The following is an 18855-nucleotide window of genomic DNA, read 5'->3' on the forward strand; positions in this document are numbered from 1 at the left end:
TATTCTCGGTGGCCAGGCGGACACGAAACAGAGACCCCTGCAAAGAGTGAAACAGCATCACAACCCCTCGGGCAGGTGACCAGGTGAGTGACTCGTTGTGTGTGTGCGTGTGTGTGTGTGTGTGTGTGTGCATATGTGTGCGCGTGCATGTTTGCGTGTGAGAGATGGGATTTGTGTTCAGGTTGAAGTTATGGTAGTTGCGCTGACAGAGGCAAAAAGGTAAAGGGGGGGAAAAGAGGAAAAAGAGGAAGAGAATTCATTTTCTCCAGAGGGATGAGAGGTTTTGTGTGTGTGTGCGTGTGTGTGTGCGCACGTTGTGCAGTAACAGTGGACTCCTGCTACCTCCAGCCCTGCAGGCCTCTCAGAATAAATGGATTTTCTTTTTCTATTCTAGGACACACTGGACCTTATTTCCTTCTCATTCCCTTCTCTCTTTCAATCTCTGTCTCCATCTCTGTTCTCCCCGAGCAACAAGAACATGCTCACAGATGTTTCAGCCCACACTCCCAGCTCTATTATCTCATAGAGTGCCATTAATAGATTATAATTTAATTTAATAGTACTTTATTACAGTAGACTTGAATAAGGCGCTGAACCAGTAAAAAAAAAAAAATCTAAGCAAATATCACCACTCGTGTGATCTAAAATAAGAAGAATATGAAGGATAGTCAAAATGATTGTAATGACAGTGATGCACTGTTGCTAGGGTTACCGGGCATTTGATATCATTTGCACTGATTCTGAAGAGTAGTGAAGAGTAAGTGTTAACTGCTTATCCTGTAACTTAAGAGGTGTTAGGACATACATAGGAACTAATGAGACACAAGTTAGCGCTGTGACCTCACAGCAAGGTGGTTTCGGGTTCAAATCCACCAGCTGGTTGAGGTCTTTCGCTCCACAGAGACTAATGTTCTCCTGGTGCTTGTGTAGGTTCTCTCCAGGTACTCCAGCTTCCCCACACAATTCAAAGACATGTGCGTTAGCTTAACTGGTGTTTCTAAATTGCCCAGAGACATGAGTGAGCATGGATGCTTGTCTCTCTCTCTCTCTGTAGCCCTGTAGGGAAACCTTGCTAGGGTGCACTCAGCTGGGATAGGCAATAGTCAATAAATATTCTGATCTATAAGCAGAACCAAAACTGGCACTGTTATTAATTAAATCTCATCCATCCATTACCAAATATATAATATTGTGCTGTCGGTGCAGTAAATGCATTCCGATGCTAAGAGCCCAGTCCACAGACTGCACTGTCTACTTTTCTTTCTACTGTACAACAGTAAACAAACATTTTACATTGGTAACACCACCGGACATGGAAATTATACCAGTTTCCTGTTTGAATTAAGGTATTCATATCCATAAAGACCCCAAGTGGCATGATGATGTGTATTTTTGACTATTATCTTTTAACTGCTTTGAATTTACTGTCATTATCACTTAAACACAATTTTAAATAGTTTCAATAATCTTCCTTTACATGGGCGCCCTTACCACCTGACACATTTGGGGTTTTGATACCAAAATATGGAAAAATGTATATAATCTGAACGCACCTAAAAATTAATTAAACTCGTTGAATCCCCAGATGTCATGTTTTAAAGACTAACAAAAGGATGCATATCAATGACCAGTCTGCCAGGTACCAAGTCCATCCTGTCAGCCATTATTACTCATGTGATCCACGACAGGCTAGCATAGAGACCACATGGTAAAGAGGTGTTAATAGTGTTAAGTACAAACTACACTCATCTCTGTAACGGGGACTCAAATGGCCCTGAAAACTAGGACTGACACAACTGTCTCATGAATTTGTCTTGATACACTGTAGGTTAGAACAACTGAAACAGGATGATGCTAGCTAGCTACATGTCTGCCACTTTTTTCAGATATCAACTTGATTTTAATGGTAATTGTTTGTTATTTAATGTTGAAAAAAAAGTCTTAAATAGTCTGAATTAACCCACTAAATGGCAGGTCCAGTTTGTCCAAAGACATCGCAAAGGGACTGAAAAGATAAATATGCTGTATCTTGGAAATATCTCTGAAGCACACGATTTCATCATCTATGCATTTGTGGCAGTCAAAGTTCAGGGGAACCCATCACAAAATGTGGGGAACAGTGTAAAGTTCAACACATCTGATGCTTTTGAAATGAAATAAAACAGTCGTGTAGTCGCAACACTGGTGTAATATTATAAGGCTAATGACATTTTTAATCTGTGCAACACAAAGTACCAAACAAAGATGTTAAAAACAAAAAAACCCTGTTTCAGCTGTGTCAACTGTTGCCATGGGTTTGATAATGTTAGCTGTCCTCAGTGGCGTGCACAGACATTTTGGGGGGCAAGTGCTCCAGGGGAAAAAAGGGCACTTTTTGCATATGTGGAAAACCTTTTCTTTTTATAATAAAAAAATCGCACAGGTTAAATGCAATTTGACTTTTATTTCAAAACATTCTCTAAAAATCAAAAATCACACCACAAAAAGATAAAATCTGTATCCAACTCTAAACTATATACATACATATTCTCAAGTGTCCATTAAATGGAGTGTACTGCTCTAAAGAAGCATCCTTCTTGGTGCCATGTCTTTGTAGATGTTGATGACCTCGTTGTAATTGATCTCCACATCTTTCTCAATGGCCAACAAGAGGAGATCAGACAACCTTTCTTCTCCACACAAACTTCTTAGTTTATTTTTGATTATTTTTAGCTTTGAAAAAGATCTTTCAACTGTCGCAGTTGTCACTGGTAGTGTTGCGTAGATCTGAATCATTTTGACAAAGGCAGGAAAGATCAGCTGGCCATTGTTTTCCCTCAGTATCAGAAATATTTCTCTGAGGTCTTTTGAACTAAAGCTGGAGTGGAAGACCTTTAATTCTGTTTTGAGCTGGTCCTCATCTTCTCCATAGAATTCACAGAGGATGTGGACAGCTTCAATGGCTTCTGGGTTTGGTGGGCCTACCCAGTTAGCATGCACAGTTAAGGGCTGGAAGGACTGAATGATTCTGGCCGTTGGGCTTCCAGTATTGTCCCCTTTGAACCTCCTGTTCAGTTCCCCAGTCATGATGTCCAGAAAGGTGAAATATACACCACTCCTGAAATATGCCTCCACTGACTCAAACTGAGCACCTACTTGAGACACTGTGGTGCTGTGTTGGAAACGCACTGGAACTTTCCGCTTTCTCTCCTGACCAGGCACCACGGTAGGTACTGGAATGTTGAAACTCTCTGCCTTCTCTGATGCACATCTAAATATCTCTCCAAATTTCTCCTCAGACCTCATGGTTTGCAATGTGTGAAGCACACCATCAATTACCTTGTAGGCAGTGGAATGGTCCAACCCTTCTTCCTGCAGAGAATCTGATGCCAAAGCAGTGACTTCGAATACTGGTGTGGTGATTTCCATGCAGAGAATGAACATAAAATTAATGGCATTTCTGTACATCTGAGCATCACCTTGGGCCAGGTTAGGTGGGTCACTGTCACTGATGTCATCAAGGAGCATCAAAATGGCTTTCAAATTTCTCTGAAGTGCCTTCAGTGCTTTTTCCCTGCAAGCCCATCGAGTATCTGACAGCTGCTGGAGCTCCATAACACGTTGTCCAGGAAAGAGAGACTCCTGAAATTTGACCAAGGCAGCATGACGCTTTGGGGAGCCTGAGCAAAAGGCATACAATTTCTCCACCAAGTTGAAAAATGTCACAAAATGCTTGCTGGACTTTGATGCCTCCACTAGTACCAAATTGAGGCAATGGGCTTTGCAGTGCACATAGAGGGCCTTCTCATTGTGTGCACGGATTCTAGCTTGGAGACCTTTATACATGCCACTCATGTTGGCTGCTCCATCATAGCCTTGACCATACATGTTCTTCATCTCTAGGCCATTCTTTTGCAGAAGCAAGAACACTGTATTCTCCAGCTCCTGGCCTGTAGTTGTATCAACATTGCACACTTCGATGAATCTCTCCTTTATTTGCATATGATGAAAATATCGCACAACAAATGACACTTGCTCTTTGTGTGAAACATCACAGGTTTCATCAAGTAGAATGGAATACATTTCAGCCTCTTTTATTTCACGTTGTATCTCCTTCCTGATGTAAGTTCCTAGTGCTGCAATGATGTCATTTTGACTTCTGTTGGAAACCAGTGACACCTGGGGCCTTGTCTTGGTGGCTTTAACTGTGGCAATTTTTTCCAAATGCATTTTCAGCACACTATCGTAGCGGGAAAATACATTGACTAATTCATGAAAATTGCCACGGTTATCACTGGACTCACTCTCATCATGACCTCGGAATGCTTGTCCCTGACGTGCAAGATACACTGTTAGGTCAATTAATCTTGTCAGGATTTCTTTGTTTGTCTGCCTCTCTCGCTCTCTAACTTCCACCCCTTTTACGTCTGAAACATCAAATGCAGACTGAAGGGCCTTTTTCTGGAAATTGATCCATCTAACCATGCTTGTCATGTGCATCTCTGCGCTGGAGTGTTGTTTGATTTTTTCAAGAGCAGTACTCCACTTTCTGATGCCATCAGTTGTCCAGGCTGTTCTGCTTTTATATTTTTCATCCGAGAGGAAAAGCCGACAACTAAAACAATGCATTGAATTAGCAGTGGGTGAGTATTCCAGCCACACATTAGCAGAAAACCACTGTTTCTGGAATGATCTCCCCTCAGTTTTTGGGTAAGGTATATCAGGCTGACATGGGCCCACATTGCAGCACATTGAAACGTATCTGTCATTGCGCTTTATTTTAAATGTATGGATGTGTGTTGGATCTGTTGGGTATTGTAAAGCTGCTAACTTTGACATTATGTGATCGATCTGTTCTTCCTCATTGTGGTCTTCAGAGAGCACTACATCAGTGTCTGTAGGCCTAACTGAACCTGTTGCTGCATTGGTCGCGGCTTCATCTGTTTCTATATCTCCCTCTTCTGCTATGCTGGTAGATGGCATAGAGCTGCTTCCCTGCTGTGACTGACTACAATGGAACAATAATAATAATAATAGTATTATTATTTATCATAATAATAAGCTTAAACAGATAGTTTTAATAATAACCCATACTGCAAGTCTTGTAACATAGAAATAACTTTCGTAGGTACAAAATAATAGTTAGCTCAATGCCTGCTGATTAAGTTCATTAAAAACTAAGTGTGAACAGCTTTTAAGATTTTTCAATAGAATTAACTGCAAGGAGCAGGTTACATTAAAACATTAAAATAGAACCTGACTCTGCCCTTGACTCTGACCTTTCATCTTCATTTTCCTTTGCTTTCATCCAGGAGAGCAGAGAACTGCTTCCCTGGGCTGCCTGTTGTAGATCCCTTTCTTTCTCCTTTCTCAGCCTCTCTTTCCTAGGCATTATGCTTGCTGAAATTAGTAAATAAATAGACCAAAATGTATGAGAACGAATAAGACTGACTGTGGTCATTACAAGAACAGGGTAGAATGGTCGTTTTCACAGGCAATTGGGAACTGCCTATTTTTCCTTTAGCAAATTAATGTGTTAATGTTGCCAATATGTTACACCAAAAAAAATTAACATGTCTAACCAGTGCTTCTCAAAACTTTTAACATGCACCACCCCCAACACCGTACCCTTCAAACTACCAATAACAACGTCACTGTTCTGTCACAATCAGGTCACAACACAGTGCGTAAATGTCTGCGAGCATCGCTGAGTCAGTAACAACCAGTTAGGCTAAAGACTGCATCTTTAGACAGTTGGACGGTGTTCTAACTTTCTCACAGGAGACACCTACTAAAGACAGTCAAAGACATTAATTTCAATCTTACCAAAGTAGGACAGTAGTTGACGTTAGTTATGGAAAGGCTAATCCACAAAAACGGAGAAACGTCCATAATTCTATTATTCATAATCATGTCAAGGTTTTAGGTTTTTCTGCAGTTCCATCTCTAAAAAGTGTGATGTCTTCCCGTCACTGACTTCAGTTTGAAAACTTTGTATTTATTCACAGATTTCCGTGAGATCATCCTAAAATTTGTAACGAAAAATGGGCTCAAAAGAGCCCTCTGCCTAACGGCATGTAGCCTATAGCATAACGTGATATTTTCAATAGTGTATGCAAAAAGGTCGGAATTGATGGAGAGTGGGGTTGCCTAAATGGTTTAGGTTACATTTTAAATGTGTCGTTTTTTTGTTTATCCATATGGATGGATGGAGGGGGCAAGCTGGCAAAGTTTGTCATGTGCAGTTTCTGACAGGCTACTTCACAACAAAACAATTGCAGGTTGGTCTTAGAGGGCAAACAGAATAATTTCACTCAATTCATGGGTTACCTGACTGGTTGGGAAGGGAAAGAGCTGCCGTGTTGTCCGCCGTGGCTCCCAGTCGCTATAGTTAGCCTACTATGCCTACTCCAAGTACTCCTATGTCATGCCGCTGCTACACGCCTCACAACAAATGAACTGCAAGCGTGTTCACGTGACACGGTGACAGTGAAAAAGCGACAGGGTTCGGGTGTCTTTGAAGAAGGGGCACAAATCAAGCCATTATTTTCACACCTTTTTAAATCGCGCAGCTTTAAAAAAAAAAAAATCACGTCTTTCAAAAGGGCACTTTTTTGGACTGAGGGCAAAAGGGCAAGTGCTTCAGCACCACCTCGTCTCTATCTGTGCACGCCAGTGGCTGTCCTGCAGGTGCATATTTTGTCCTTCTAGAAGCAACGCTTGCAACTCAGCAGCAATTTTGGCAACACAACACAATGCATCAAAATTCAATGAAATATAGGCAGTGGAGTTAGAGACAGAGCAGCAGGGACCTCTTCAGCCAGCCCCAGATCTCAGCTTAGCTCAACAATTTGTCATCTCATAAAAGTGCCACTGCTGAATATGACAGCTTAGTATCAAGCAATGCTCCTTTTTATTTAAGTCACCAAAGCAGAATAAAAAGCTGCCCTTGATTTTTTGATTGTCTTTTTCAATTCTAGTGTAGGTGTTTAAGACATGTCCTTGTTTTTTATTCTAAGCACCCCTCAAGCTTCGATTGCACTCCACAGTGAGAGCATCTCAGATTCTTGACATTGTCCAGAGAGGGTCAATCTCTAAGCAGTCTCCATGGTGATAACTGCATTACTTTAAATTTTACAACAGCAAATGGAGGAGGCAGGGCGTAGGAAGGCAGAGGGAGAGATTCAAGTTTCATCACAGTCTGCGCATTAAGAGATGCAACTACTCCCACTGGTGAAAAGCTCTAATAAATGTTCCATGCAAATAAAACCATTATAGACACAGTGACAAGTCCATTCTGCAACCTTTAGAGCTGTTTGTGTTTGGCTGGCAGGTGCTGTTAAAGTATCATGCATCTTAAACCGGTTCTGGTCCATTTGAAGTGCTGAATAAGTCAGAGATATTACTCAACAATACCCGATATACATCCATAAAACAGAAGCGCTGCCTAAAGTGATACATTATTAATAGATCTGCCAACACTGACTTCTTATTCCCAAAAAAGAAATTTACTTTAACAAAGTAAAGGCAAAAGTACCTTTACTTTGTCTCGGGTGATTCTTATTCCCCCATGCCATCAATTATGGTAAAAGTCTATAAGTGCAAAAGACCTAAAGTCATTACATCAGCTCTCTGATGGCCTTTTTCCAGAAGTCTTTAACACAGTGCAGTAGCTCATTGATCAGGATCTGAAAAATCAAGCATTACCTTTAATAATCAGCTCGTAGTCCAATACTTATTGTTACCTTTGCTCTCATGGGGGAGGTTCGTGATATTATGTTTGTGTATGTTTGTGCGCAGTCATTTCCCAAAAAGTGTGGCTCATTATGGATGGTGCTATGTGTAGGTCAAATGCTGAGTGTTGGAAATTTGGGTCTAAACAGCAACAGAAAGTGGCAGGGAAGTTCAGCACCGATGGAAAAATGCAAAAAGACATCAAAGACAATATTTTTAAAAAGTATCAGGAAAAAATGGTCTGGTTTTGTTTTTTATATACTTTGTTTCACTTCACCTGTTTGGTTGTTGTAACTTGAGTCTTCTCCACAGCTCCAGCAGAAGCAAGGGGAGCCCACAGGCCTGTTGTTCCACATATTTTTGACAGTATCCCCTACTGACAGTAAACAGCTACAACATGTAGACAAAGGTCTGCAAAGCAGCTCTGCATTGCACCAATGCACCGCTATGTTGGTCCCTAGATGGGCTAAATTTAGCCTGAGGGTACAGCGCTGGTGTTTTTGTGACTTTGTTTGCATTAAACTCATTTATAAGGAAACATATTACTGCTCTATCCCTGCAGACAACTCTACTGACTCCTGAAGTTGACTTAATTTTTTCAGCCCTCAAAATTGCCACTTGGATTTTCATTTAACTAAGATTTTTAAAAATGTAGGGATGTCAGTATATTAGACATTTAAGCACCTAGCCTTGTGCTAACCTTTGTATCAGATTTAGAAATGATGCAAAAACGTGTTTAGCGGAATGAATATTTTTTCATTTGTTCCCTGTACTCAGGAAAAAATTTGATATAAACCAAAATTAAAAATCTGATTAAATATCGAATTGTGCAGGGTTGGTTTTAGGGTTGCTGTCATGACCAATGATGACTCATATCGTGCTAAACTTGCCATTTGACCTGTTAAATGTAGCATACCATAAGTCAGCGGTCCCAAACCCCTGGGCTGGACCGTGAGTCGTTTGGTGCCGGGCCGTGAGAGTTGAGGATCAGGTGTGAAATTTATGGTTTTCAGGGTTTTTTATCATTAACTCGGTTTCCCTGGGTCTTTTCACGTGTTGTAGTTATTATTTATGCATTACCATAGCGACCAGAGAGCATTAAGGGGCAGAGAGGAGGATGTTACTCTCAATGCTGTTGGCGCATTTCAGGAGGACGCTGCTAATAAAGTTGCATAATTACACAGTGAATTCAGGTTTTTGTTATTATTTTAAAGCCGAATACATATTTTATTATTATATTTACAAAATACCACAGTTTTTTGTCTTCGTCATATCATTTTACTTTGTTGTATTTATCCGCGACACTTTAAATGCCGGTCCATGAAAATATTGTCTGACATTAAAGCGGTCTGGGGGGCGATAAAAGGTTGGGGACCATTGCTATAAGTATCATGCTCGTTATATAGAATCCATTGACATGACACTGACTGACACTCATGACAATTTAGGAGCACAAAAACATCAACGTGATATCTTACAATTTTCTATATTTCAAAAATCACTTCAAAAGCATTTTTGTTGACATGTCATCATAAAAACTTTTCCGTGTGCCATTTTAAGGCTTTACAAATGGTCAGCGTTGTAGTTAAGATGCTCATAACAAGAAAAGCAGAAAAGGGGTAGCATGTAGCTCTCCATGGCTCGTGATTTCCAAGGATTCACAAACAATCAGTGTGTTTATTTTAAGCCAGACAGGTGTACCAGAGGAGCGGGGTTTTTCATAAAGTGATTGAACTTTCACGTAGTCTCGGAAATTATAAGAAAAGCAGTCTAGAAAATGAAACACTCCAATGCATGACATCATCCTTTTTTAAGAAACAGACACACGCAGATAACGTCAGAAATGAGACAGACGGAAGCCACATATGCTGGAAGAAAGATCCTGCAGAACTCTGACGTTACACTTGCTTTAGGTGATTGATCAGATGTTTTAGTCATGCTTTTGTCAGGGTTAGTGAAAAAGAGCTCGAGTAAGGGCCCATATGTGCACATAGAAACAAGTAGAAACAGTTGAGGTGGTTAAATTTCAAGACAGAAAATCAGCATCAGCCGTAAATACACGGGGGGACACGTGAGGCAGGTGAGGTCGACCTTCTGGTCAAGTGACTCAGACCAGAGGGAAAGCTGAGTGTATCTGCTGTGTGGATTGGGTGGGGCAGAAGTGAAACAATCGAAGCAAAACAGGGCAGGGATAGGTAATGCAGCAGTCTCACAATCACGCTGTTTCTGAAATAATGTCATCATTCAGCCACTTACTAACCATGAACCAACTGCAGAGTCGCATTACACTGCATTACACAGAGATCATGAACACTACTTTTCTGTTAGTAGTGTAAGGTCTGTGTGTAGTAGATAATTCCAGGCAGTCAGAATTGAGATACTCAAATACAACGATGAGTACTAAACACAGTGCACTGTGTATATGTATATCTTTGTAGCTCAACCACTTAAAGACTTTGGAATATATACATTAGCTAAACTACTTATGATCAGATATACAGGCTTATTTGACTCCTCAAACATGCATGCAGCTGTAACGATACATTAAACCAAAATGGTAACTTATTGTCAGCCTTTCTCTCACAGGAGAACTTACTGAATAAAGTAAAGAGGACAAAGGACATCAACAGTACTAACAGGCTGGGGAGCTCTTTGTTTTTCTGCTTAATTACGCATCTTTCCACAAATCAGTCAAGTTGAAAGTTTTCTAATTGCTGGCAAAAGGAAAGTCAGGTCATCTCTCAGTGTGAACACTAAACAGTTTTTGTATTTGTGAGTGCAGTTATGTATTTGTTGTGTTTAGGCATCCTAGCATTAGCAGAAGCCCAGCCAGCCTTCTGCATAAAAATGCTGCAGGTTCCTTCTGTGTCAGCTTTGTCAATATTTCCTGGGCAAATTACAAAGAAAGAAAGAAAACATTTTCTTCCCCGGGGAGTGGAAGGGTGATCATCGCCTGCTGCCATGTTTTAGCAACCAACAAACAAGATGGATCTTATGGTCTTAAAAACTTTAATTCTTATTGAGTTCACTGTATTTCTCTTTTTTTTTTTTTTTTCTTTTTTTTTTTCTAAATGACATCAGAAACAGCAGTATGCGACATTACGTGATGGCAGAGCTTCAGTTCATCCTTTGTCTTTTTTTTTTTTTTTTTTTTTTTTAATAAATAGGACAGGGGGAATGAATGAGAGAAAGAAAGAAAACCAAAGGGGAGAAGAGACGGTGAGAAGGGGGGGGAAGAGAGAGAAAAAAAAAAAAAGAACTCCTGGGTCACCTGTATGGAGAAAAAAAAAAAAACAAACAAAAAAAACAAACAGAGGAGACAGCAAACAACAAAGAGCAACATAATAATAGAGAAAGCAAAGCACCATCACAATAAACTAGCTAGTCATAGATATCAATATTTACTAAATAATAAACGATATTGTGCAGCACGCAAGATAGACAGCGCACAGTGTGCTTTGAGGCAGCAGCCAAGAAAGCTTTAGTCCGCGTCTGTGAATACCCATGTGTGCATACCTGTGTGGATCAGCATGCTTGCATTCCAAAGGTTTCTCCATGTAATGATCTGCTAGGGAGTGTGGGGGGGCCACAGCCCCGTCCTCCAGGGTGTGAAGCGGGTATGGAGGAGATCAAAACTCCAGACATCCAGAGGCCCCCAGAACACAAGAGACCATGGAAGACCAACAGAGGGGCAGCCGCGCCACTGTTCCAGTAAGAGCTGAGGAGAGTCCCAGATGAGGGCTCGCCCAGCAGCCGCGGAGCAGAAGTCAGGGGGAGTTGCAGTGACGCGCCCGTGAGCTCCGCCGGCCCCCAGCTGTGCCTGAGTGACCGAGCCCCAGGCCGAGAGGCCGGGGGCACCCCACCTCCAAAGGGGCCCGAGCGAGCCCCAGGCCCCAGGCCCCGACAAGCGGCCGCCAAGGAGTGAGCCGGTGTGTACCCGGACGCCCACCCCCAGACACAAAGAACCACCAACACACCGACACCTGAGGGAGTCCGCCACCGGCAGGGGAAGTGGTGGTGGGTGGAGATAGGCCTCCAAACCTCGGAGGGCCTGAGGTGTCCCCAGAGAGGTGGCGTCTGATACCCAACCTGACATATAGACACAGACATACAGGCACACACAGACACAAACATCCATTCCCACCCTCATGCTCTCATATGCACTCACTCCACACTCAACCAACGTGGAGACAGACATAAAGAGACGCTGTACACACAATCACACTCCCCAAGCGTACTCTACAAACCGGGTCTAGGTACCCTTGCCCCTGGAGGGGGGAATTGCACCCAGACCCAGGTGGTGTTACCCTTTTCCCTGCGGTGGGGAGAGGCAGACCACCCCGACTCCGCAGCAGCAGGGAGGCCCCACACCCCAGACCGCAGTCGGACGGCCAACTCCTCCTACTAGCCCTCCCGCTCCAGCAGGCCGCAGAGAATGGGGGTGGGAGAAGACTCCAAACCTCCCTCCACCCGCTCATTGTAGTGTTGATGCATATGTGTTCTAAGGTGCAATTAAAACCCAGGAGGGCATGGAGCTACCTGCCAAGGAGCAGCAGGTAAGCGCATAGTCCCTCCTGCTAGCCCTCAATGACTAAGTGTATTTAAAATTGAGAGGTGGGCAACGACGTCAGGGGTGAGGTATACACCCTGATGGTAATTTGGACTCCGTGATTGTGCCCACCCCCAAGATCCTATATGTATGTGTAATGAGAGTGTGAATAATGTGAATGTCTAAGTTGTGGGATAAAATTGAGGCAGAGGCAGCCAGAAGGGGACGGGGGGGGTAGCCTCCTCTGCACCCTGGTGACATACCCCCACTCCAAGGCCCTGCATGTGTGGGTGGTTGTGGAGGAGCGGGAAGAGGGAGGCAGCTGGAGATGGGGAGGGAAGGAAGGGAGGGGCAGTATTTCTCTAAGAAAAAATATCTTCTTACTTTTTCAGCACTTGTTGGCATAAACACCTTCTGTTTGCTTGTGTGTAGAAAGTCATCATAATGTATTTGTCTGCATTCTGGATGAGTTGTACAATAAATGCTAATTAAATTAATGCGCAGCAGTTAACTGTATACTGCTAAGTTGTGCCCATCTGAGAGTGCTTTGTGTTCACTAGCGTGCACACACACAGACACACACACACACACACAGAAATGTCATGTTAACAGAAACACAAGGAACCAAAATATTAACTATAAAAAGTATCGTTAAATTGATTTTGAATGTACAATTGAGTATAAATGATTATAAATATGCACATAAGGACAGTATTATTTAAAATCTAGGAGTGGAGAACTACGTTCATCAGCTAATGCTAGCTGTCTTAGCTGTCCAGCTAGCTAACCTGCTAATTAGCGCTAAGTAGCATACAAGTAAAAATAATTTCACATAATTAAATTTCCTTAAAATGACATTTTCCTCAAGGAACTTACCTTTGGTCAGAGGCGACTATTTCCCATCTTGCTCACCCTGTCAAAATGAGACTTTCTCATACAACTATGAATCTTTAATTCATAGTACAAACTTTACTTTCTATATATTGTGCTGGGGTCAATTTCTCAAAAGTCAGCCTTCCTTGCAGAAAATGTAGCGCTATTTGCCACACAATCAGCTAACGCTAGCAAGGTTTGCTGGTGAGTATTTGCTAACACCGGAAAAAATGCCCATGCATGCACTTCTTGCATGGTCTGTCAGTGCAATTAACAACTCAACGGCTCATATTATTTCTCAGACAGTACCAGCAGTTAAAAGATCAACCGAGTAAGCCACAATCGCTAATATGAAGCCTAGCATACTGTAGCTACCTGTGTCAGCATGCCTGCAATTTAAGCTGCCAAACTCATAATAATATCCCTGTGCAAATTTCCTCACTGCTTCTCAGTTGCCCGCTGTGGTGACCCCTAGTGAATAAGTGAGCAGCCAAAAAGAGCTACATGAAGGGGAAACCAAAATGGTTTCTTCTTTTTTTCTTTGGCTCTAAAGTTAAGCATTTAAAATTGGAGTCTATTGGGACAGGCTTTATTTTGGAGCCCACTTAGACTTACATGAGCTTATGTGACTAATTTGTGTCTATGACAGCTTCTTCTCCCAGAGAAGCAGGAAACATTTGACTATTTTCCCCCCGGACATACATTTAAAATAAAAGTAACAACAACAGGTTTTCTACTTTCTACTAAGGCTTCACCTTACTACAGTAAAGAGTGGATGGCTATAAGAAATATATTACAGTAAGATTAAAGGCAAATGACCTCAGATCATTTCCTTCACTGATTTACAAAACTAATTCATTGGAACCAAGTCGATTCATCCCGTGGCAATTAAGCAAATAGATGACGTGGCGCTGTCTCGATAAAAGCAAAAAATGTTCTTCATTACAGTTTTTCTCGATTGCTTAAACACTATAACCAGGCCTCTAAACTAAAATTTCAAAACCGTAACGCTATTGGTCAAAAAGCTCACCCATTTCCCTGAACTATAAACACTATTCCCTGCTTTGACACATGACTCAAATTTGGTGAACTGTTACTGCAAAACTCTACACACAAATCCCTACATTTTACAGTGCTTACACCATGTAGTCATTTAGAAAGCACTAGCATGCAATAATGTTAACTTAAGTCAGCATAGCTTGAGCTCAATTAGCACACAATTAACCAGGTGGAAACACTAGGAGTCAAAATTTAGCACACACCAATCAGAACCTGCGATGGATAGATAAAAGGGCCAAAGTCAGCTCATTCAGGTTTGAAACAATGGATCCAAAGAGATGCAAAGGAAGAGGACGTGGTGGAGAAAGAGGACGTGGTGAAGGAGGAGGACGTGGTGGAGGAAGAGGACATGGTGAAAGAGGAGGACGTGGTGAAGGAGGAGGACATGGTGGAGGAAGAGGACATGGTGAAAGAGGAGGACGTGGTGGAAGAGGAGGAGGAGGTGGTCTAGGACAACAGGAAGGTGGTGGAGGAGGAGGGAGAGGTGGAGGAGGAGGAGGACGTGGAGGAAGGGGAAGAGCAAGGGCACGAAGACAGTCAGTCTCGGATGAAATTCGAGCCACTTTAGTTGACCATGTCCTTGTCCATGGGATGACTATGAGGGAGGCTGGGCAACGAGTACAACCAAATTTGAGTCGCTTCACTGTTGCCTCCATCATCAGAACCTTCAGGGAGGAAAACAGGTAGGTGTACTTGCAGTAAGACTGCTTTGTACAGTAACTTGTAAGTTACTGAACTTATGTGTCTTGAGTTTCAGTATGTTTCCATTATTTTCCTGTAAAATGAATGTGTGACAGTTACAGTAATGAGTGCTTCTATTTTTGTAGGACACAGAGACGACCACCTGGTGGAGGCAGGTTAAGGCTTTTGTCGGAGGAGCAAGAGAGGGAACTTGTAAACATGGTAATTGCAAATAATGTAATCCGCCTGCGAGAGATTCAAAGGAGAGTGATTGAGGATGATCATCTTTTTCGAGGCATAAATGCCATCAGCCTCTCCACAATTGACCGCATCCTCCGAAAGAATCAATTCCGGATGAAACAGGCATACCGAGTCCCTTTCGAACGAAACTCTGACAGAGTGAAGAACCAACGTGTGGAATATGTTCAGGTATGAGTTTTGATACTGTATAAAGTATTGTGTACCATCACAGCATGGCAGTTTATGCTGCCATTTCAGCACTCTTGAACTGTGGTTCAGGGTACCGATTGACTCTACTGTGTTATGTGTTTTGCAGAGAATCTTTGAGATTGAAGGACGGCCTGTTCCCCATGAAATAATCTTTGTGGATGAGGCAGGTTTTAACCTGACCAAAAGAAGGAAAAGGGGGAGGAACATAATTGGCCATCGGGCTATTGTAAATGTCCCTGGTCAGCGTGGGGGGAATGTCACTATGTGCGCAGCCATCAGCCAACGAGGGGTACTCCACCACCATGCCGTACTAGGACCCTATAACACTATGCTTCTCCTTGCTTTTCTTGATGGTTTAAGACAACATATGTTCCAGCTGGACTACAGGGAACCAGCACAGCCAGAGCAGCCTCACTACGTTGTTGTGTGGGATAACGTCAGCTTCCATCGCGCTGCTCTGGTTCGTGACTGGTTTACCAATAACCCAAGGTTTTCTAATATCTTTCTGCCTGCATACTCTCCCTTTCTAAACCCGATAGAGGAGTTATTTTCGGCATGGCGGTGGAAAGTGTATGACCGAGAACCTTATGTCCGTGTTCACCTCCTTCAGGCCATGGAAGAGGCCTGCCTAGACATATCAGTAGATGCATGCCAGGGGTGGATCAGGCATGCAAGAGGATTTTACCCCCGCTGCCTGGCTGGGGCCAATATAGCCTGTGATGTGGATGAGATTCTCTGGCCTGACCCAGACCAAAGACAAGATGCTGAGGTGGGATAATGTTTCTGGTGTGTGTTGTACTGTATAGTACATGAATGACAATGTGCCACTGTACATACATTGGTTGCGTCTTTTGTGTTTATCATGTGACAAGGGTTTTGAAGGGGAGAACCATAAGCAACCTAATTGTTTTGGAACTATTGTTTTGAATTAATAGTACCAGTGTGCAAAACTCTGTTGTAGTGTGTGTGTTTTTGAGGGCTTGTGTTTGATGTCTGAGGGCAAAGTTTGGTTTTTCAGCAGGAGTGAATAGTTTTGGGTGTAGAGCTTCATTTTGACCTGGAAATAGGATGTTTGGGGAATTGAGTGAGAGGTTATGGATTTGTGTTTACTGTTGTGAGGATATGAGGCGTAGTTTCAAGAAATGTGTTTTAGCAATCGAGAAAAACTGTAATACGGGACCTTAACCTGCCATGGGTCAGTGACCACAAGATGCGAGTGTGTCTGAATATCTGATAGAGTTGTTAGTTGCTCATTAAAATACCATTTAGGTAAGACTTAATTTTGAATGCGCTGAACTGTATCAGTGTGAGGAGGAGCTCAGCCGTATGGTTTTAATTAAATACCATCACCACCACACATACATACACACCTGGACACACGCATAGCTGTAAGCTGAAGGGTCAAGGGTAATGCTGCCACTGCTGTCTGCTGTGTGTGTGTCAGTGGAACCTGCTGTCACCTCATTACAGGACACCGCCAGCCACAACTCACGCTGACATCCAGGGGCTGAATTCACCAAGTATTTTATTTGACCACCAGGAGTTTTTCTAAATGGCACCAAAAAGTTCTGAGCCAAGACTTTTTACTCTTTAAGAGCCTTTCACAAAGCTGCTGGGAGCAACTTTTACTGAGGAATGGAGAGAACTGTGAGGACAGCGTAATAAAAGAATACCTTTCCTTCTGTAAGTCCTCATCCTGTAAGTCCGATTACAAAGTAAAGGCAAGCATTTTATGTATAATCCCGATGCACGATTTCTACTTTCTGAATGTTTAACTTCTGAAATAGTATTTGGACTTAAACAGTTTGAGTTTAAAAAAAAATTGGAAAAGACGTCAACTCAAATCCAGAATTGTGGAGAACTTTTGTATGTGTTTGTGTCATTGTTTGTCTTTTTGGAAATAAGGTATCTGAATTTTAAGACCACGCCTCCAAACACGCTCCTTCCGGTTCTCATCTATATATGTTCCCCCAGTTCTACAAGCTGTTCGTTCTCGTTTACGTGCCCCACCCTCCCTCTCCTTTTTAATTCTTTAACTTCTTCACTTCTGTTTATTACATGGGGATCTGCCAGGCCCAGGAGCCGCCGCCAGTCCCCTTCGAAGCTTTCCCTAAAACCCTGCACAATTCATGTCCAAGCCGTTCACCTTTATCTACTAAAACACTGTCAAACCTCACATGAGGACCCCAGCAAGTGAATAAACATACAAAATGGAATAAAACTGTGGCTACGTTCACTCTGCAGGTCTTAATGCTCAATTCAGATTTTTTGATCAAATCCACACTATAAATAAAATGCGACAGCAAACGTGCTCTAGTGTGAACCCTCAAAGCGGCCGAATGCGCAAAAGAAGACGTCACACACAATGCACTCTGTTTAGACCCAGAGCAAACAGTATTGTTTGACTGATGGCCCTTAATATAAAGACTTCGGACTTTACGTTTCCCAATTTTTGCTTTAAGTTATTTTGTTATTTACATAATAATGTAGATAATCTAATAATTATCCTTATTGCTGTTTTAGAGGAGTGCTGCTTCAAAGGATAGCTGCAGATTTCTGTCAGAATCTGCAGAGACAAATAAAATGTTCATGTTTCTCCAACGTTGTCTTCCCAACAGTTTCACTGACATCTACGCTGGATGGCCAGGAAGCGTCCGTGATGTCTTCTCAGGCGCTGACAATTGGCGTCTGTCTTGTGTCAGTGACCGTCAGTGACATGACCGTTTAAACAGTCACTTTTGTAAAACATTGGATATGTATCGGATTCAGTACCACATACGAAAGTGACCCAGATCGGATTTGAAAATATCGGATTTGTGCCGTTCACACTGTCACACCATGATCAGATACATAGGGTCAAAAAAATCGGATTTGATGCGCTTTCGCCTGCAGTGTGAACGTAGCCTATGTTTCTTCCCTTCATACTAAACTCTATTGTAGTCGTTAACCCTTTTCTTTGTTAGACCAAACCTTTTAAGTAATTTCACCAGTGCAGAGCTTTTGTTTCCCAGAAGTAACAAACTGTTGACTCATAAAGCAACAACAGAGAAGGACATTTCTGCAGATTCCGTTTGGAGTGAATTAACCCTGATCTGTGGTCCTGCATAGACGGACAGCAGTCCATACCAACATCTATGCCACACCATCTATGAATTTTATACGACAGTCACACTGAAGTGGTTGGAGACTGTGGCACAACTGAAATCGTTGTGGTTCTCTGCAATAACTTGTTGCTTTTAAACAGTTACTTCAAAGGTAGACACCGTGTCTGCAACCACCGAGTACATCAAGACAGCTAAGGAATGGCAATATAAGGAGTCTGTCTGCTGTCAGGTAGGAATTGAACGGGATCTAACTGACAATGCAATCTGTTTGTGATAATACGTCAATTAACTGAGATAAATCAGCAAAAACTGCAAATCTGTGGGAGTCTACATACGCAGAAATTCAAAATAAGTACTTTCAGTCGGAGTCCAGTCAGAATCTCAGAGATCTGAAAGATAAATTCAGAAACTCCTAAACAAATAGTG

The 18855-nt window shown here is 42.3% G+C and overlaps 1 protein-coding gene across 1 annotated transcript; it reads right to left on the bottom strand.

Moving 5' to 3' along the window:
• Positions 1 to 2559: 2559 nt before the first annotated feature.
• LOC146615617 (uncharacterized) lies at positions 2560 to 4975 on the bottom strand. The gene is made up of 3 exons (XM_085374484.1): positions 4539 to 4975; positions 3195 to 3209; positions 2560 to 2945 (listed from the first exon to the last, which is right to left on the bottom strand). Exons 1-3 carry the CDS (start codon positions 4960 to 4962, stop codon positions 2560 to 2562), a joined length of 825 nt encoding a protein of 274 aa, XP_085230610.1. The 5' UTR covers positions 4963 to 4975.
• Positions 4976 to 18855: the final 13880 nt, after the last annotated feature.

Source organism: Diplotaxodon limnothrissa, linkage group LG16 (genome assembly GCF_057381915.1).
Source record: "Diplotaxodon limnothrissa isolate DT_005_m linkage group LG16, D_limnothrissa_male_GT1.1, whole genome shotgun sequence".
NCBI classification, from domain to species: domain Eukaryota; kingdom Metazoa; phylum Chordata; class Actinopteri; order Cichliformes; family Cichlidae; genus Diplotaxodon; species Diplotaxodon limnothrissa.